This window comes from Protopterus annectens, chromosome 4.part0, assembly GCF_019279795.1.
Source record: "Protopterus annectens isolate FY-2018-M chromosome 4.part0, PAN1.0, whole genome shotgun sequence".
In the NCBI taxonomy this organism is placed as follows: domain Eukaryota; kingdom Metazoa; phylum Chordata; order Ceratodontiformes; family Protopteridae; genus Protopterus; species Protopterus annectens.
Genome location: NC_056733.1, coordinates 1,503,546,965 through 1,503,568,966, shown reverse-complemented (window position 1 = coordinate 1,503,568,966; position 22,002 = coordinate 1,503,546,965). Strand labels below are relative to the sequence as shown.

The following is a 22,002-nucleotide window of genomic DNA, read 5'->3' as shown; positions in this document are numbered from 1 at the left end:
ACAAAACTGGACAATATGATAAACATCTGAACAGAGATGGTGGAATTCTGGTAAAAGTTCCCTATTGATCTTGAATGGATGGGATGGAGTCAGAAACTTATATATACTGACTTTGGGTGGATGAAACGAAGTCTGAAATTTGCATACATTGCTAGAGTGAAATAACATACCTATACTCTTCTCAGGAAAAACTTATAGGCAGTCACCATGTGAATTTATCGAGGTACAAATGTGGCCATGCAAGACATGGAGCCCTGACATTTATTGTCACTTAGAAATTGTCCTGCTATATTTTTGTCTTGAGAAATGAAATTTTAGTAATGATATCGCCTATTTGTTATCGATAGTGATGCATACTACTATATATATTATTTTTTTGTCATCCCCATCACTGGACATCAGAGATATGTGAAAAACTTCTTTTGGGTTAATTAGATTAAAGAAAAGAAGTTTCATAATAGGAATTTATGAAAGTCAGCAGATTTGTTTTTGCTGCTTCTTGGAAGCCACCATTGGCTACTTAGATCATCCGTTTATTGTTCATGCCATTTTTCCACTATTGATTATTAGAAATATGTAAAGAACTGCTTTTGGGATTATTTGACAAGTTTTTCAGTAAGAATACATGAAGGCTAGCAGATTTGTCTCTTGCTGCTTTTTGGAAGCCACCATTGGCTGTTTAGTTCACCTATTTTGCATATTCTGATTCCAATACATTAGTGTGAGGCATGGTTCTAAGTATGCATGAAAGCTAGCTGCTTCATCTGTTATTTCTTTTGGAAGTGCTATTGGTTACTAAGATCACCTAATTTGCATATTTCATTAGTACTGAACATTAGCAAGCTGTGTGAGACATCCATTTAGAAAATGGGATTGTTAACCCAGTTTATGCAAATCAGATGGAGAAATCCAAACATGGATTGGCTGGAACCTTGGTGTTGATATTCTCATTGGGTGAATAATTTTGACTGGCTTATATATACAGATGAATGTCCCATTTGATTATACGATCTGAAGAAGAACTACTATTCGAAAGCACTTATCGTTGGACAAGGGACTTAATTTTTATTATTTTTGTTCTTATTTTGTTTTATTTCATTCTTTTCATTAAATTCTGGATTTTAACAGAACTTTTATTACTGGATTGCACAGACAGTTTATTTGATTTTCAGCATAGTGTTAGCCTGGGTGAACTAGCTGTCTTTTGGTTTGTAGTATTACAGATTAGTCATAGGTTGTTGGTTCAAACAACACACTTCCCAACTATACAATACTGTTATGTTTACATCAATATTGCAATGTAATGTCTGACCTATAAACCAGGGCAAACAATAACCTGTTGTAAAGTGTAATCAGGGTAATTGGAACATGCATATGTATAATATATGTACATATTCATGATTGCTTGATGCAATTGGTAATATATTGTGCATCTGATATGAGCTTGACTGTCTTAACAGCGTAAAAGTTATTTGTTAAGAGTTGTTAGTGTTAAAAGTGAAGGTAACAGAATCATAACTCTCAACTGTACAGATTTTCGCAGACTATCTAGAAATTTAATTTATATTTTTGTTCTGTTCCTCATAATTGTGGTTTCCTGACAAATCACTTGGATTATCTGAGGACTGAAGTCACTAAATAATGACATACATTTGAGTTTCAGACTTCAAATCATTCAATAAATGCATGTTAAAACAAACCCTGTTACTGTAGCAACTTACTGAGTTTATAAGAGTAATATTTCATATATGACCCTATTTTTGGGTCTTAGTCCCCACATTTTGTCAGGCTTTTCCAGACACTAAGAGGCTGAGCGGTATGAGCAGAATAGAACCAAAGAACTGTATACATGTGCATTGTATGCTGCATATGAAGTTAATAATGTTTTCCTTTTTTTTTCTCTCACCCCATCCCTTTTCTTCTTTTATGTTTGATTGTTAATTTTCTTAATTGTTGTTTTATTATGTATAATTTTGTATTTCCTTGTCATATTTTAATTTATTTATAACTGTGTTTATATATTTTTATTTTATTATTGTATATTAATGTTTTTTTTTTATTTTATTACTACAGCACAGCAGGGTAGGCAGGTTCCACATGATCTGCCTATGCTCACTCCACTGGCTACAGCACTAAGGCTTAGCACTTCTAGGCCGTAACCTGGCTGCACCCCCCCCCCCCGCCACTGCCCCTGCACTGACTAGTCCTTCAGATAGTTCTGCCCCAGAGGATAGGCCTGTGGTTCCCTCTGGGAGCAGTAGTAGAGGGGTGATTTTGTCACAAAAGCTGAACTGCCAGGTATGGCATGTAGGATTGTGCACCACAATATTGGTGCATGCCTACACTGAGTGGAAACACTGCTATCCATCATTGTACTGAATAACATAAGGATACACAGACATCGGACACTGCAGCAATTGGTGCAGTGAAGTGACAGTGATGACAGTCCAGTTGGTGAGGACTCAACTCTCATTGTCATCCAACTAGATGCTCATGGGTTGGCAATTTCCCCACCCACACCCCGACCATGGTGTTTACAAACCTCTCATATCCTTCATCAACCCTGTGTCTTGTTTTGTATGTCTTGTCTGTCAGCAATTGCTTCTTCACCTTGCCAGCTTGTCTGCCCCAGACATGCCCATGTTCCTTCCCCAATATTCCTCTCTCTCTTCAAAAAAGAAATAAAAAAATAAAAAGAAGGGCAGCTGCCCCCCCCCCCCCAAACGTCTCATACATAGCTCTCCAATTAGCACACGTCTACTTGACAAACTTAATTTGGTCCATTTGGCTCCACAACACAATTATGTTGTTGTCACCTGTATCTCTGGAGGTGACAGTCCAAATTCAGCTAAGATTCTGTACATGTGATGGGTTGTTACTTTTGAAGAAATTGATAGCTACGGTTCTTTCCTACACCCTTCCTGCACATTCCTGACATCCTTTCACTTGGTTTCTCCCAGTGCTTGGTTTACTTTCCTGTCTCCTCTATTTCTTTTTTAAAAATCCTTGTACAATGTTGTGCTACGCACATCATTGCTAAGCAAGGGCAAAAGGTAGTGATATCAGTTATATAAACTTTGTAAACTATTTGAAACCACTATCATGTAGTACTAACATGTCATTATTACTCCACTGAGTGGATACACAGCTGATGCGACAGATTCATAAGTATTGCACTTTATAAGCGTTGTCGCCTTACAGTAAGACGTTGTCCTGTTCGATTCTCAGCTAAAGTGTCTTCTGCGTGGAGACATGCATGAATGGGCGTACCTTCGTTGAAGGTTGTGCGTCAGGCCTGGCAAGTCGGTATGTAAAAATCTACTGCCAATCATTAGTGGACCGGAGTTCCGCTGTGGCGACCCCTAACCGGGAAAAGCCGAAAGATACAACAACTTGCAAGTATTAACTGACACATACCTGTATTTGAACCCAGTACCATCTAAACCAAAACAAGATAGAATTAAGGCGTTTAATAGATGATGCTGCAAAGTCTGTAGTAGCTGGTGTATTTTACACATTGAATAGAAAATTGCAGGCTTAACTACTGTAACATACACCTGATACTTGACTGAATCTTTGGCTGTGGTAGCAATTGACTTAATGTAGTGATTTTTTGGCCCATATATCACTGGTTTGGAAAACAGCTGTAGGTAATACATTTCAAAACTATTCTTGTTCCTGTTATTCAATTCATCTTTTATTAGCTTTTGAGATGTTGCACGATGCACAGCATGGCACATACATTATTTATAGAGAAAAAGTGCCAGTGAATATTGATTGTAAAAAATACATCTGATAATTAACTGACTCTATGGCTGGACAGGTTAATGCATTTTTGGTGAAGGCAGATGGTACTGGACTCAAAATGGGGTTTAGGCAGCATTTTTACAAGTGTGTATGATACTTTTACATACATTTACTGCTACTAGTGCCTTTTATCATTGCTTACTGATGCTGTGCATAGTGCAGCATCACACACAGATTATTTAAAGAAAAGAAATGGGGGAGACAGGAAAGTGGTGAAATGGGGGGGCAAGCAGGGGGGAAAAGCAAAGTGAACGGAGGGCAGGAATGTGCAGGAAGGATGTAAGAAAGAACCATAGCTATCCATTTCTTCAACAGTAACAACTGATCACATTTACAGAATCTTAGCTGAATTTGGATGGTCACCTCCAGAGACAGAGAGAGGTGACACAACAATATAATTCTGTTGTGTAACCAATTGGAACAAATTAAATGTGTCAAGTAGTTTTTTTTTTTTTTTTTTGAAGAGAGAGAGGAATGTTGGGGAAGGGACATAAGCATGTATGGGGCAAGCAAGTTGGCAAGGGGAAGAAGTAATTGCTGATAGACAAGACATACAAAACAAGAGACAGGGATGGTGAGGGGGACAAGAGGTGGGTGAACACCATGGTTGGGGTAAGAGTGGGGAGATCAAGATCCCATGGATGTCAGGAAGCATAACAGTGTGACTCTAGTCCCCACCCAATGGACTATCATCACTATTCCCTCACTGTGCCGCTGGCTGCAGTGGCCGATATCAGCATCTATGAGGGGTACTCTGTACCAGGATGGAAAGCAGGCTTTCCATCAGGCGTAGCTGTGTTCCCGCTGTGTGGTGTACAAGCCCACACACCATACCTGGCAACTCATCCCATGTGATAAATGCAACCCCTCCATCACTATTTGCAGAGGGGACCACAGGCCTATCCACTGGGACAGAGTTACCTTAGGGCCCAGGTAATGCAAGGGCTGTGTGGGAGGTTGCAGCCAGGCTGCAGCCCAGAGATGCTGGGAATTGCTGCAGTAGCCAGTGGAGTGAGCGTACATGGATCACATGGGATCTGCCTACCCTGCTGTAGTAATAAAATAAAAAACATTAAAATACAATAGTAAAATAAAAACAAAAAAAAATGGGAATAATAAAATTACAACAAAAAAGATAAAGAAAAATATTATAAATAATTATAAAAAATAAAATAAAACACAATTAGAAATAACAAAAATAGGTAACAACAAAGAAATACAAAATTATACATAATCAAAAAATAAGAAAATTAATTTAAAAAAAAGAGAAAAGGGGTGGAGTGAGAGGAGAAAAAAAGAGAGAACATTAGTATCTTCACAGTTAATATACAAAACTTTCTAATATTAATTCACTCTGTTCTGTTACTTTTTATTTTTAACACTACCAGCTGCTAAGAAATTTCTTTATTACTTTGAATACCACCCTGTCCCTAACAGATACACACTACAGTACAGATCAGTTTGCAGCCAGCAATCATTCATGTGTGCATAGATTGCACATATGCATATACCATTTACACTGATTACACTTAACAGCAGGCAATTCAAGCCACAGGTATAGAAGACTGGACTTAAAATGCTATAATGATGAAAATGTAACAATATTATATATTTAATGATGAAACCATAACAATATTGTAAACCGTACATTTTATATTTGGGAAGTGTGATATTTGAATTCACAACCACTGACTACTGTAATACAGCGCTTTTCTTTTGGAATACAGACTAATGCATGCACACTTTCCCATGTGATAAATGCAACCCCTCCATCACTATTTGCAGAGGGGACCACAGGCCTATCCACTGGGGCAGAGTTACCGGAGGGCCTAGGTAATGCAGGGGCAGTATGGGAGGTTGCAGCCAGGCACTTTATATATTCATGCTCACTGTTATTTGAAAACGTGAAACTGTTGCTTTTTGCTACAGACCATGATCTGTCAATCTCTTAGAGCAAGAAATCTGGACAGATCATAAAAATAATGGGGTGACAATGGCCCAAAAATAGAGACAGATTTTAAATGTTGCTGTTACAAAAATGGAAAGTTGCTAAAATAATATGATTTGTGTTAACATACATATTGACAATCATTATTTAGTGACTTGCATCTTCAATGATTTGCCAGAAAACCACAAATTTTATGAGAAACAGAACAAAAAAGTGAGACAAAAATCTGGACATTTGAGAGCTTTGCAACAGATTAATGTATGTATACTTTCTTTTACAGTTGAGATATGCATGCTCAGTTTTATACAACTGTATGAAATAACAACTACGCTCTCTTTAACTGTTAAAGCTACAATATCAGTACTTTTTATATTTATGCATACGTACCATATGCTTCTCTTATTCTTGTCAGCCATACTCCATGGGACCTCACATTTGAGGCCCGTTCCTCAGCAGCTGCGGAAAAAGAAAACAAAACAGAATGCCATTATGAATACCAGTCTTGAATATATTCAGCTTTTATCTTTACTATTAGTCAATGCAATTTATACTTAAACATCTGTGGAGTGTTCCCTGCTCAACTTTCCCTGATCCACTAATCAAGGGTATCCCTCTTCCTCCTACGGAGATCATCAAAGTGATGATGGCATTGTTCACCAGTGAGTGGGATACCTGTTGCACTGGTCAAAACCCTAGCCACACAGTTTCAGGCTTCAGACTTATACTGGGAGCCTGAATAGTCACCTTGCAAAAGGCTTGATCCATGCTCCTTAACTAGGAGCTCAACAAGGGCTTTGGACTCCTGAACACCCCAATGTTGCACTCAAAAGTGCATACCCTCTCCAACAACACCAGCCATGTCTCCTAGAGATAAAGCTCAATGTATAATGAGCATTTCACACCAATTCCACTTTAAATATAAAAGTTCCGACTGATTGCATGTATTGCACTTACTGAGAGTATGCACTGTATGTTTTTTGCTACATTTTAAAAAGCTGTTCCCCACTTACCATTGCACAAACACGGTAAGCCAGTGTGTGTCTATGTGATGATAAACAGAGCACACCTGTGGCAAGCAATGCAATTCCAAGGTTATTTTATATACAGCCAGTTGTGTAACTCTGTTATTCAACTGGGATAGCCGAAATATATTTTCATGAACACTGTACAGAGTATATCCATAGTCGTACTTTTGATACCATATGCACAGTACTCATTTAAATAGATAAAATGACTGACACAATATTAGTGTCTCAGCCCTGACAACTATGGCAGGTATTATAAGTGAGAGTCAGTATAATGTGATGTGGAACAAGAGTAGAATTGTATGGAATATGCCATTTTTGAACCCAGGACCATGTGCACAGTAGTTCTAAACTTACAGCTCTTGCCACAAGAAGGTTGAGAAACACTTGTCTATGTAGCACTTTATATGTATAATTTGCAATGTCACAACAGTAAAAGAAAAGTTTGCACACCCTATTCTAGAACCCAGAACCAGCTGCACTTCAGTCCTAGACTTAACACCTGTTACCACAAGATTTGTTACATGAGATCCACTATGTTTGTATTCATTGTATACTTGATTTTGTTAGCCACAGTACAGCATTGCTTAATGGGCTTTCTTGATGCACAGTGGTATTAAGGGAATGCATCCGGTTTCTATTTTTGGCTGCCTGGGTCATGTCTGTTACATGGGTGACTAGTCATGCAATTGAGGTAAGCAGCGCATTATGCAAACATGGGGGGTAAAGAGAGAAGAGGAAACAATTACACATACAATATTAATTAATAAAAATCCTAATATATATTGAACAAGAGAAAATCAATTGCCATGCCGTGCTGTCACTCAAACACGGAGGACAATCAACCTTTCACAGACATCAACCCTACATGGAAATTCAATCCGCATTCACGAAGAGGTTTTGTGACCAGATGCATTGTTGCGTGCCACAAAACCTTGTTTAAGTGTGCTGCAATACATTAAGATGCATTGCACACCACAGCCACAGGTACAACTTTGCGTATGCAGTAACACTCCATGTAGGCTCTACATGAGCCCTACACAGAGTTTATTGAATTCCGGGATACCTTTTTTACAGACATACCATGTAAATATTGTAAATATGTATGTTTCTTTTATCAATTTAATCATCTTGTTAACATTTATATTTTCTGTTATTTATAATACTTGTATTTCTTTGAAATTTTAATATACTATTTCAGTTAAAGATAAATGATTTCCCTATATTTATCTGTATATGTATGTATATATATATATATAAATATATATATGAAATCAGTTAACATATAATACTGTTTATTACTTTATTTATCCTTACCAGCTTCTTCCACCAGCATTGTGGTTCTTCATTCCTGCTGCTGCATGTTATAGGCAATCTGCTCCTCAGCTATAAAGAAGAGACATAAGACAGTTCTTACTTGTATTTAACCTTGTTCCCATTAATATTACCTATATATTATTTTGTTTGTAAGGCATTCCATCCACTGTAGTTCATGCTTAGTATATGTTTGTTGAAATATGTATTACTATATGAATTTTTATTCTGTGCTATCCTTGCCTTTACTGCAGGTTGATAATAAATTCATAAACTTTTGTGGAATTGTGTTTCAAAATATTATGCTGAGCATGTAACAGTCTGTGAATTGTGTTCAGCCAGAAAGTACTCACAAACAAAAAATGTAGCAATTCATAGAAGTTTTCATTTCCTTATCTATACAAAAGTGTGTGCTCTGATGCTTTTCTTCCTTGGGAATTCTAAGCATATCAGTGGATGATTTAAAAATCTATACACAAGTAATACAGAATTAATACAACCACTCATTTCACACTAAAGTATGTTCTGGTCATTCAGGTGACACTGAGGTCCTCACACCTCTCTGACAACCTTCAATATGAGTAGGGTGCTGTGCCTGACCGAGAATTCAGCCATCTTGTACATGCAGTTAATATTGTGGAACAAATGTCTATCTTTTACAATTATTATATCAATAAATAATTTCCTGGCCTACACAAACAAAATCCTTCCTTTACAAAAAACTGTTTGCATGTAATTAAACTACTACCTAAGGTAATACAATACTAAATGAAATTGTATGGAAATGCAAACCTTTTTTTTTGCTTTCTGTATAAATACATGAAGAAGTGTACTCATGCATTTGTATATCTGTGATTTATGACGCACATATCCAGAGTACTGTTTTAATCATACATATGTATATTTGTATAAGGACAATTATGTTATCACAGAAAAAAGTCCACATATTTGTATACAAATACAGGTTTGTGTACAGATATTTTTATGCTTTTTTTTGTATTATTATAATAACATTACAGATACATATTTCAGTTACACATATTTTGTCTAGCATATACCTTCAGATATACAACTTCTTAATAGTTCATTTTTTAAACCTATGTATAATGTGGCCAAAAAACAATAATACTTACTATATAAATCTGGCCTTCTCACCTCTACCTGATCAACCCACTCAGCTGGTTGGGCCTACATGTCTGTAGGTTGTCGTGCCTGTGATGGTACTGGTGGCACAAGCAGGCAATCTCTGTCAAGGATGACAGGTGCTCACCTGACTCCTGCCAGATTTCAGTCTTTTTCCACAAAATTCTTCTTCCTAATCTTATCCCGATACTGTACTATAAGCTGTACCATTATCAGACTCTCCTTGTCTAACCAGCTTGGCATGCAGCCTCATGTCTTCACAGGTGCTGCTGTCATTCAAAGTGTCAGAACCAGAATGAGGAAGATATGGGTAGGGCTGTAGTCCACAGGTTTGGAACCACTCCCTTTGGGGTGTCACATCACCTTAACCAAAACCTTTAAATCTGCAGTGACATTCGACTAGATACTGCTATCACTGGCAAGTTTGGTTTAACCAAAAATGTTTTGTCACATACATTTTTTTATTAAAGGAATACATTCTACATTAATGATGATTTTTTTTGTGTGTGTGTTTCTGAGGCCACAAATTATTGTGTGTGACAAAATAAATGGATGTGCAGAACCTCAACAGACAAAACATACTTTAAGCTGAGAAAACATTGCATAATATAAAAAAAAAAAGAATGTGATAATTGTTTATTCAGCTGCAAGATATGAACTCATGATAAATGTTGAAGTATCACTTCTTAATAAATGTGCCACTTCAGGAAATTCAATATGTGTATACTTAGATACACACCTAAGCAGAATGTATTTTGGAAAACAGTTAAAAACACGATTGTTTATTATCTGATGCCTGATGACATCATTGAATAGGAGTCTGAGAAGACTCAGCATGGCTTTTACCATCAGTAATGTAAGTACCTGTTATGAAATTAAAAAAAATAATTATTTAAAGATGAGAAGGAATGTCTGATGGAGAGTGATGGTAGACCATGCACTGCACATCATAGCCCACAGACATCACTACATGCATCAATTATACTCTGTGTATTTTTTTGAAATGAAATGAATCACTATCCTGAATGTTGTTGTCCATAGTTCCAGACTAGCAACCACCTCTGTACCTGTGCATGCATATGCCATGTACAGGCCTGCTGTATGTCATCCCTTACTACTGCTGCCAACTGGGTGGTAATACGACTTGAACTGACAGCTGCAGTGATGGCATGGGTTACTTCATTACCAAACTGGCACATGATCATGCTGTGTGGAATACAACCTGCAGTAAACATCCGTGTGCTGTAGCTGGGTCAGACTGAAGGACACCCCTAGACTCATCCAGGCACTTAAAATGACTCTTCGGAGGCCAAAGACCCTCTCAGTGACAATACAGGTCTGGGACAGGGCTGTATTGTAGGCTTCTTCTGAAACTCCACTTTGATTTCTCACTGGTGTCCTGAGCCATGGCTCCAGTGGATATACTGCATCAAAAAAAAAAGAGAGAGAGAGACAGATAGAGGAAAGGAGGTGGGCAGAACAAATGAAAAGTTGTTTATTTTAGTATTCAGCAGTGCATTTTACTAGGGATAGCAACTTAAAATAGAAAGAAGAAAAAAAATATTTTCCAACAAGGTGACCACTAGGCATCCTACCATGCAGGAAGAGGCAGTAGAATGAGCTAGTGTGTCACAAATGGGAATTGTCTACACTGCCAGGACTCCGGGCAGAGATGTTTGTGATGCACCCCCATGCATCACACACACTACCTTGCAAATGAGGGAATGGTAGACTTTCCAATTGCACTGCCACTCATCCCATGGTCCAGAAGGGGCCATAACTGCAACACAGGTGCAATCTATTGCACTGATTACCTCAGGGAAATGTGCCACCCAAAAAAAATGCATGCATAGTCCTTGCTTCTTCCTGAGGTGACACCAGGAAATAGATGTCCTGATCCACATGTGCTAAGAGAACATCCAGGAACTGCTGCAGTATCTTCAAGGGAGAAGCCTGTGAGATACCAAACATGACACCAGTCTGTCTCTGGAAAGGACCAGTGGCAAATACAGTGAGCAATATACATATCTTAGTATCCACAGGAATACGAAGTCCACATATTCCTCCAGTGCCCCAAGTCCACTCTGAACCTATCAAGTGCCTCCTGATTACCAAAGTTACAGTGAGTTATTTTCTGCCTATATCTCTACCTTCTTGGCCTGAGAGTGCCCCTGGGTGCAAGCAGTTTTTACTTAGCTAGGACAAGCAGCAAATTACAGTATCTTTCCAGATTGCAAAGCAGATAGGTTTGACAAGACTCTCCTTTAAATAAAGTATCTGCAGACAGCTCAGAAAAGCAGGAAAAATGTACTGTGAATCACAAACAGGTAAGAGAATGCTTCTTTAGCATATGCTGGGATACATCATTCCTATGTGTGAATTTGCTTAGGGTCATCCACGGCCATCATGTGTTAGCATAAATGGTTTCTTTGAATTGTGGCATAACTGCACTCATTCACAGACAGAGCAGATACCTTTTATGTGTCTGCATAAGGACTATGAATATCACCCTAAATGTTTAGCTCTGAATAGCTATAAATGATCAGCAATTTATTATAAATGATCCTATTAAATGGATTCAGATTTGTAGAAATATGTGCAGACTGAGAATATCTGAGAGAACTCCTTATGATGTAATTAAGGCAAGAGTGAACTCAATATTTATTTATTTATTGCATTTGTTTACCGGGAAAGTCCACTGGGCCTTGGAGAGTCCATTTTCAGTGGAGGCCCGGGGAGAAAAGCTCCACATACAAATAATACAGAACATACAGTTCCAGTTACATAAATGGTTAAATGGCTAATAGGCATGATTTTAAGATAACATAGTATAGTGTACATGTCAGAGTTAACACTGTATTAACAATAAGTAGCTGGGAAATGGAGTGATGAGGAGAATGTCAGTGCAAAAAGACAGGGAGGAATAGGTTCAGGAGTGGTAGTAAGGTAGGTATAGAGAGAGAGGGTGGGTATCAAGGTTGGGTAGGTAACAGGGGTAGGCACATCTGGGATGGTTTGAGTGCTGGTTGCTTAGAAAGAGGAGGATGGGAAAGAAGTTGGTGAAAAAAAGCAGAGGGTATACATGATCTTTTATTAAGTCAGTGATTTCTAAATAATTTTAAACTAGAATTCCAGGTGTGAAATGATCATAAACAAGCATGGTTCACTTGTGGTAAAATAGTCTGTGCTGCAGTGATTCTGCTTCTTTTGTGATTTACAGTCAGGCCATTAGCACAGTGCATACTTTTGACTTTGATGTTAAAAGTAATGAAGGTGATTAGAATTTACTGCACTCTTGTAGTTTTAATTTAATGCAGTATGTGCAAAATAGCTTCTGAGGTACAGAAATATTTGAATGATTCACGACTGTTAAAGTATTCTGGATAATAGTGTTGCCGCTATAGATTTAAGCTTGCTCAGATCGACAAATGCAAAATGAGTGTTAAAAATCATAATATGTATACTACATTTTAAGATGCAGATGCTTATGTGTTGATTTTTTTTGTGTTGCTGTGTATAAAGAATAAGTAAGATAGTGAAATTAAAATGAATAATACTTAAATGAGATATCAGAACACATAAGAAGCACTAATGTTTGTCTTTTTGGAAGTACTGTACTTGAAATTGCAGTCCAGTATCAAGATATTTGTTGAAGCAGGATCCAAAGGGATCAGTTTGAAATGATTATATGAAATTATCATTGTTGGTTTTGTGGAGAAAGTAGTAACAGTTTGAAATTTGAGAAGAATTTGATTGCATTCTGCCTTGTTTTATGAAATGTGTGAAGGGTGCCATTATACTGTGTCTTGTTTTATGACATTTTAGAAGGGTGGCATTGTACCTTTCCTTATTTTATGAAATTTGAAAGGGATGCCATTGCACCATTCCTAATTTTATGAAGTCTGAGAAGAGTGCTATTGCTAGGGTCTGTAGGGTGCTTTATATTAGAATATTTTTTTCTTTATTCTATGGATCCTTTACCAGTTCTATATGTTTTATTTATTTGGTGTTCTCATTTCAAGTAATAATTAGCTATTTCAGTTTCAGCAGTACAGCCATGAGAGAATGCCCTCATACAACTTCTCAGTTATGTATTTGTAACTATCAAGTATTTGTAAATATATAAAGAAAAATGGTAACACAGCATAATAAACACACTTGACAGGAATGTGGTTATATAGCAAAATTCTAAATGCCTCCAAGACAGTGTCTAGCTATATGTATGCACATAGGGCTTCACCTTTGTGATCAAACCATGCATTCCATCCATGAGTAAATCCATCATTACCCAAATAAAGTCAATGAGTATTGCTAAAATAGATATTATTAAGAGTAAGGATATGTATTTGATACTTGGCAGTGCCTGGAGAATAAATCGGACATCACCACAACTTACACTTTTGGTTTCAACTTAACAGTTATTACCTCACAGAAATATTTGGGTGTTCCACTTTTCTCATGTACATCCCTCATAACTCATGCTGAAATTATTACTGACAGTGTAATAGAAATTCAAGTTTATAATGTATCTGTTTGCTTACTGTTATGGCACTAATACCTATCACAATAAATGTACTTATTTCTAGCTTGGAATATGATTTTCCAATCATTGCCCTTTACTCATTTCATAATGCTTCTTTAACTCAATCTACTGGAAACAAATTCCTTTGATTTATTATTTGTTTAATCATAGAGAATAACACTGTGCCAGCTTAAGTAAGTGCTGCTGGTAGCAGTTCATGCTATATCTTTAATACTTTTAAAACTATTTTAAACATGTGCATATTCAAATTTCTTGAAATTGGTAACTGTCCTTCTCTGGAAAGTAAGAAAACAGATTATTCCTTTCAAGGTACACCAACAATGTCTTTACCTGATTTCCATTTATTTTGGCTATTATAAAAAAAAAACTTTTACTAAGCTTGTCCTGGCTTTTTGGAACTCCATTCCAGAGAAATTTAAGGACATAATTGATTTGCTTACATTTAAAAGTAAACTTAAGTCTCACTTTGAAAAATGAAACAAATGCAAATGCTTCATGGACACAGGATAACCACAGTACATCAAACATATACATTGAATTACTCTCTGTAATATTCTACTTTTGTTAATAGCTTGTCAGAGTTCTTGGGCTCACTTTGAAATAACCATTTTCTTATATTAATAGACCTTTGTTCAGTTTCATAATAACAGGCCCATTTCTTTGTGCAGAAATTGCACTTACTAGTTGAACGAACTCGTGTTATAATTCTACCAGCTTCTGGATGTTCTCTGTCTTAGACTCCACAAGTATTTTAAACAGTTCCTTAATGGTTGGGCTAGAAGGGAACACATCACGAAGCATCATAGTACAACCACACCAAATACTGCAAAAGAGACATCTCTTGTTAAGTCCTCAGAAAAAAGGACTACCCCAAATAGGCTATACATTGCAGCTGAATCATTGTGAGCAATGAAATATAGCAAGTCCTTGGCCAACTGCCTGTGCAAATACTACCAGTGTAAGATAAAGTAAAGACTGGAGGCACCAGTTATTTAAAAAAAATATTCTGTAATGCTACAAAGAAAATGAAAATAACAACTCAGATGGGTTTTAGTTCAAATAAATGTATACTTCTCACCAATGTAAATACGTAGCCCTCCCAGCAGCTTGGTAAACAGGCAAAGTTGTCACCTATTACGATTTCTTTTACAGAGGTAAGTATTCCCCACCATCCAAACATGTTTTGGAAATATTTGTTAGCCATTTTAGGTTTAGGGAAATAGTCTGGATGCTAAATCATGTGCTTCAGGACATGGTGTTAAAAGTTAATTTACTGTATGACAGTTTAGATGAATATAGCCAAAAGTTTATTTACCAAATACTTACAAAATAGTAGCTTTCTGTAGGGGTTCTTTGCTCCCTCCAAACCTACTAATCATAGTGTTGCACCTCATAATGCTAGACTAATGAAAATGAGGTCTTTGTTATACTTATTTGAAGGAGTGGTGCACCTAAGGGTGGGAGAAGCACCTTCTAACAATAACTGGCTGTATTTTTAACTAACTCATGCTTCCAGCAGAATAATCTGTCCTGTTCAGGAGGAAGCACTTTAGGTTTATAAAATTCTCATTTATTATAGACATTATATATGGTACTATTCTTTTCTTATTTTTATATATGACCTTACAACCTAATAGAGTTTGGGAATGCTATCTGCACAGACCTTTGTGTGAGATTGTTAAAGCACACATGCATGTTTTCTACTAACTGCTTTTATAATCAATATGCAAAGTATAGTGTTTTTATTTGTCAGGCCTTTGCTAATGAACTTGAAGCATACCAAGTGTGGATCTAGAAATAAAAAAAACAAAATGACTTGTCTTCGATCAGCATCATATCACAGAGGAACGAATCTCTGATTTAGGCCCAGACACCTTGGCATTGTCTAGTACCCTGGTTATTGCAGTACGTTTGATACGATAGAAGTGACTTGCTGATGCTGGCTTACCTATTCTAGGGGACAAGAGAGATGCTGATCCACTACATGAATGACCCAATGAGGACAGGTGATGTAACATACAGCAGCAAGTACCAAGCTGTGCATCTCTGCATAAGTGCAGCATTTTGAATTGTATGGATAGAGAGAAGGGTCATTAGCATGAGACTATATGTATTTCCATTTGATGTACAGAGCAGTGGAATGATATTATCATACAAAAAATTTTGAATGGTTTCCTAAATGATGCCACCCCATGGCTAGCTATCACTCACAAATAACCAATGGTCCAATTGGGTAAAAGGAAGATTGGTGAATGCCAACCAGGCAGAAGAAAGAGCACCTAGAATAAAACAAATATTAAACATATCCGCAGTGTTTATCTAGGGAAACCTATACATCCCAGGCAGACAGCTTTATATTTTATGTGAGGCCATAACCTTTTCCACCACAACTCTGGATCATTCTCCTCATACATTGATTTAACTGTTGAACAGCAATTCTGCCAGCAGATAAAAAAATATATATTATTTTGTAACATTCTTATCACTAATATGAATGTTTGAGTAAGTGAATGAACCAAGACTTTAAAAAATCTTGTTTCTCAGACATGGTTAGATTTCGTACCAAATGTCCTTAATCTTTAATAGATGTTTTTAATGTTTTAACAAAGTATTTTATTGTCCACTTACAGATGACCATTGCTAACCATTGTCACCTTTTTCTTCAGATTACATTAGAGGCTGCAAAAATCAAACTACCTAGACTTCCTCGGGGGACACATTCTTCTACAAGCTCCCATGCAAATATCTATGAAATCTGTGTATGTTCTAATGGGCGGCTGTTCCTGTCCCCAGCAGGAGCTGGGTCTACTTGCCAAACTAACACAAATGTCTGCTAATGAAGAATGGACAGAAATAAGAACTGAATTAGGCCATATGAGGAATACTAATGCCCATCCTATAATTGAATGGTGGCTTCTGCCAGCTTCTAGAAAAGAACTGCAACTCAAAAGGCCTATCAAAGACTTCAGTATGTGAGTGTGCACGAGTGTGTATGTGAGTGTGTCTGTGAGTGTGAGTGTACGTATGTGTCTGTATACACTCGTGTATGTGCGTTTTCTGCTTTTAATGATGTTTCAGTATAAGAAGTCTCAGGGTGACTAACACATTATTTTATCATATCACAAATACATATAGATATATATTTTTTAAATGTCCCAGTTGGATGCAGTGTTTTTGAGTTAACACAGCAAGGCAAAAGTGTTATTTTCATGAGGCAAGATACTGTCTAGTTTTTATAAGTCAATTGCAAATGTTACACTTTGCCTTTTGCTCTTTATTTGCATGTTGACATAGCACCGTTAAAAGTGAACACAAATGAATTTCACATTATTTAATTTAAGTTCATTCAGTTTTGTTGCAGTCAAAAAAATTAATATAAAACATCAATATCTAAATGCCAAAGGCTTCTAGTCTAGAAAGAGTTATTTCATGAACCGACAACATCAGATCCTTTATTTACTAAAAGATATATAGACTTCTTTGTAGCTGTGTGCAATAGTCTTACATTGTCTAAAAGTGTAGTACAAGCCATTTAAACACATTTTCCCTATCCAGCAATATTTTCTTTGGTGCAGAAATATTTTCATACAGATATATAATTTTGAGGTACTATACTTTCTGTATTTACTAAGGAAAATGGTCACAAGAGTTATTTCTTTTTAAATTTAGCAAAACAAAGTGTGTTTTTATTTTTATCGCTTTTTGCCCCTTTACTGCCCAGTACCTGCTAATTGTCTGAAAGTATGCCATTATTTTAACAGTTTATGTATCTCTATGTTTCCATGTTGTACCTCATTTCCTCCCCCATCCTCATCCAGACGTGGTCCATAATTCCACTTTTTTTACCGTAGTGTTTCATTTTTCCTCCAGGCAGGACTGGCCTTTGGTCAAGTGGTGCTCTAGGCAAAAGGTCTCCACAGTACCCCCGCAACATCACAGTGCCCCCATCCTGGTCTATCTACACAATTCAATTTACTGGAAAGTGCCCCTGCTAGACCAGCGCCCTAGGCAGCTGCCTAGTTGGCCTATGCCTAAGGCTGGCTATGCCTCCAGGGATAAGAGGTAGTCACTCCGCAGACTACATGACAGTATCCCTTTGTTTGGTGAGAATCAGGCATTGGTAAAGTAACACATAATTTGGTCCATGAGAAGATTCTTGAGTAACCCCTTCCCATAGGTGGTATATAGACTCATGATAGCCACCATGTCAAGGAGAAAGATTTGCATACTGCCACACATCTACTCTCTGTTTAAGTGATAAGAACACTGTTTCTGCAGCATGAGCCATTTCAGCATCTTCTCCCAATGAGCATCTTTGCACCAGTGGACCAACACATCTCCCTACCACCAGGGTGAACAAGCTACTATCAACCACCCAAGCTCATTCTCATTTGACTGGTCCCACCAGTGCTAATGCCACTAGTTAGGTGCAGGTCACCTAGGTCATGCTTAGGACCTCATCCCACAGTGTACCTCAATTTTCCTTGCAAATGGCATCTCCATTTCAATGAAACAAAAGTTCTGCAGCAATAATCTAGCCACAACGTTAATATTCCTGAACTTAGTTAACTAATACTGTTTTAATTTTAAGTCATTTTACTGTCCCTAGCCATACACTGTGCACTAATATGTAACCTCAGGTGTGTTAACTATTAAACTACAATTCATTTATTACAGACTATATAGTGAAATAAAGCCTTCAGCAATTATGAAACTAGATATGCTACCTGCTTTGACTGATTTGTAAAAAAAAAAAAAAAAAAAAAAAAGTAATTTAAAATCTCACTAATGTTATTGACATTCTTGATGAGCCACCTGTGAAGCTGCCTCTGACTTTACAGGTCTGGACTTAATATTACATCACAAATGTTTGTAGTAGGAACAGCAACCATATTTCTGATTATTTAAAAATCTTATTACTGAGAATCAACAAATTGTGGAAAAACATGCTAGCAAACAGGTATCTAAATACAGAGTAAAATATATACTTTGAAACCCCCCATGTCTGTGCATGTTATCCTGTTTTGGTGCATTGAAAATGATATGCAGTAACATCTGTTCCAATATGGACAGACAGGAACCAGATTCAGAGTGTCCTGCAGATTCTAAAACTTAATGCTAAAGTCCCTTTTTAACTGCCTGTTTAAACATAATACAAGTCTGTCTTTGGGATCAGAAGCAGCACAGCTTTTGAACTTAATTTGCCTTATTGTCTAAGTTTTTCAATCTACAGAAAGGAGAAATAAACCACATTTCACAATAGTAAAATAAAATTAGAGTGGTATTCAATTTTACGTAACCAGCTTAACCAAACTTGGGCATGCATGAGTGCAACAGTCAAAATAGATAAAGGGATGTTTCTTAACTACTAAGTTTAAATGTATTGCAAATAAAGAAGACTGGCTCTGCATGAGGGCGTCAATACCCTAAAATGGATAAAAAAAAAACAAAAGAAAAGAAAAGCATACCCAATATGAGCAGTGGATGGCAAGGTATTTCAGTCCTAGTTCGTTGTTTGCCTCCCATATGGTGCAGTGAAAAGAAACACACAAAACAATCCTCTCCTACCAGGATTACAACAAATAAATGAAAACACATATGACAACCCCTTATACATAACATCCATCACAGTATTCTGGAAAGAAAATAGGAGATCCAGCCATAACTCCCACCACAAAACAGACAGAAAATGAAAAATAAAGAGAAAATTAATATGCCATAGGAAAGCAGAGAAGAAATAATAAACAGATGAAATATAGGCAATAAACTGCCTACCAAAACTTTTCATATGTTAGAAGTACCATTTTGGATTGCTATGTTTGCCATACTGACTTCTTGTGTTGTAGAAAAAAGTTAACTGCAAAACAATTCAATTACTTGTTGTTTAGTAAAACATCTAATTATGTTTTCAGAAAATACATGGTTTTACCAAAACCTTACTTTTTGGTCGGAGACTGCTTTAAATTTTCAAACTCACTGACATTTTGGAAATGCAGTGACCTTACAGATGTCTATGGTAACTGTGAATATACTAGGGTGGTGTTCCTCACAAAGCACTACAAAGACAAAACACTCCACAATACAGAAGTTATCAAAACTGGTTGTAGAAAACTGTTTTCCTTCATTTAGGTAGTTTCTCTGAAGAAATGCTATGAATAATATATGTAAATCACAGATTTATGAAAACTTACAATAAAGCTAAAACATATTAATGGTGGTATACACCTTGAAGTTAATACAGAAAAAAATAAGTTCCATTTTAGTAAGCACAGTGATATTTTACATTATCCTTTCCTTACATGTACTTAAAACTGTTTAATAAGTTTAAATGATCTGAACCATTTAAATTCTAAACAGTTATGAACCACTGCTTCTACTTTTTGAAGCTCACTTTTAACTTATTAATTTTTGCATGGCATTTGTAAACCCACACTTCAGTGCTCCAGAAATTGCAGACTCTTCAAGCCAAAATAATTGCAGACTCTTAAAGCAAAAATAATGTTGTTGAACACATATTTACTCGTACATTATGAAAGGTGCTAGAAGGCAGAGTGAATGCTAGTATTCATCATTTAAATTAATTGATTATTATAGTCAAATTATTGAACTCTTTATTTTAATTTTAAGTGTCACCCTGGTTACTATTTATACTGGGACACATAATATACCATCTCTGTTCAAAGAGGGAAAATGTGCCTATGCCGTAACTCAATGCACTCAGCAAGGAGAAGCACAGCATGTCACTCATGTTTTGGAAAATTGTTTCTTTTACTATTTAGAATACAATGATTATTTCTTATGAGAGCCATTGCTTCAGAATAATAAAGGTTTATTTGTTAACAGGTCTGAATTTTTCAGTACCTGATTTTGTGTTTGCTGGTATGAACTTGATGTCTTAGAGTCTGTTTCATTTCACAGTGCTTTAGGTAAGACTTACTGACAAAAATTAGACATTCTATGGCAAAAATTCATAATGGCAGCCTACACTTTATAATCAAAGTGCTACATACATAGTTTTCAGTCATGAATTCAAAGGTATTGCATCAGTATCCACAGTACATTGCCACAGTATGGCTAATCCGCAGGTAATATAAATTCCTTTCAGAATTAAATTATACAGTGTAGTGATTTTTATTTATTTTTTGCACTGCCAGTGGATTTTAGATTGCACAGAAATATTAGTTGATGTCTGTATTATTCTGCACCCAATGTTGCTTCTTTTTTAGAAAGTAATTACATTTGAGCCAGTAGTCTAGAACCTTAATCAGTGACAAGTGTCAGATACAAATCTGCATTATTGTATTCTATGAAAGATGCTTGACTCATGCTCTTTTTTTTTTCAGTACTTCAAATCATCACTATCAGTAAGGGTTAGTCCTAATACAGTGAAACCAAACTTATCCGTAACCATCTTCATTCTCCGTTTTGAAATTCACAATTATATATTTCTGTACAAATGTTCATTGCCCACAGGAAGCCAACTGCAAGAATTTATTTATTTTTATTTATACCCAAACTCTCCCGGTGAACAAATAGCTTGGGGAGAAAAGCTCCACAGATACAATGTTCTATTAGGACAAATGACACAATGATGGTTTCATAAAGTTTTCAAAAATGCAATGTACAAATATAAATACTACAACAACAGGGGATGCAGAACATATTTAAAAATTTAGCATATGTAGTTAAATATAGTTACATTTGATCAAATACTGGGATTGTCAAGTAAGAATAGGTATGGCATGGTGAAGTGGCACATAGAGGGTAAGTGAGATAAAGAAAGGGAAGCAGGATCTGGGGGTAGGATGTAGGATTGACAGGATAGCATATCTTGACATTGGCAATATAAAGAGAAAGAGGGACCAGAGGGGAAGGAGAGATTGGAGGTGGTAAACGGAAAAGGGCAGGAGATAGAGTAGAGCTAGTGGGGGGAAGCTTGGTAGTTGGTCAGGTTTAGAGCAGGAGCAGAGCCAAGTGTGTGTTGAGATGTTCCCTTAGTAACTGTTTGAATTTAGGGGTATTGTTAATATTAAGTATATGCTGAGGTATACCACTCCATATCTTGGCAATTTTATGAGAATATAAGGAATCCCCATATATATTGTTTGACCTACTGATCTTCAAAAGTAGTTTGTTACTAGACCTCATAGTTCTGTTGCTAGAGTAGGGTTGAACAAGATTGCTAATGGATGGACAGTTATCGGAGTGTAACAGGGTAGAGT

The 22,002-nt window shown here is 36.6% G+C and overlaps 1 protein-coding gene across 2 annotated transcripts in view; it reads left to right on the top strand.

Moving 5' to 3' along the window:
* SGCD (sarcoglycan delta) overlaps nucleotides 1-21,127 on the top strand; it is a 3,695,933-nt gene extending 3,674,806 nt beyond the window's left edge. For both annotated transcript variants that reach the window (XM_044069343.1, XM_044069342.1), the window contains one exon: nucleotides 16,447-21,127. In XM_044069343.1, the coding sequence (XP_043925278.1) occupies nucleotides 16,447-16,617 (171 nt within the window). In that variant the 3' untranslated portion in view covers nucleotides 16,618-21,127. The remainder of the gene's footprint in view (nucleotides 1-16,446) is intronic.
* The last annotated feature ends 875 nt before the right edge of the window (nucleotides 21,128-22,002 follow it).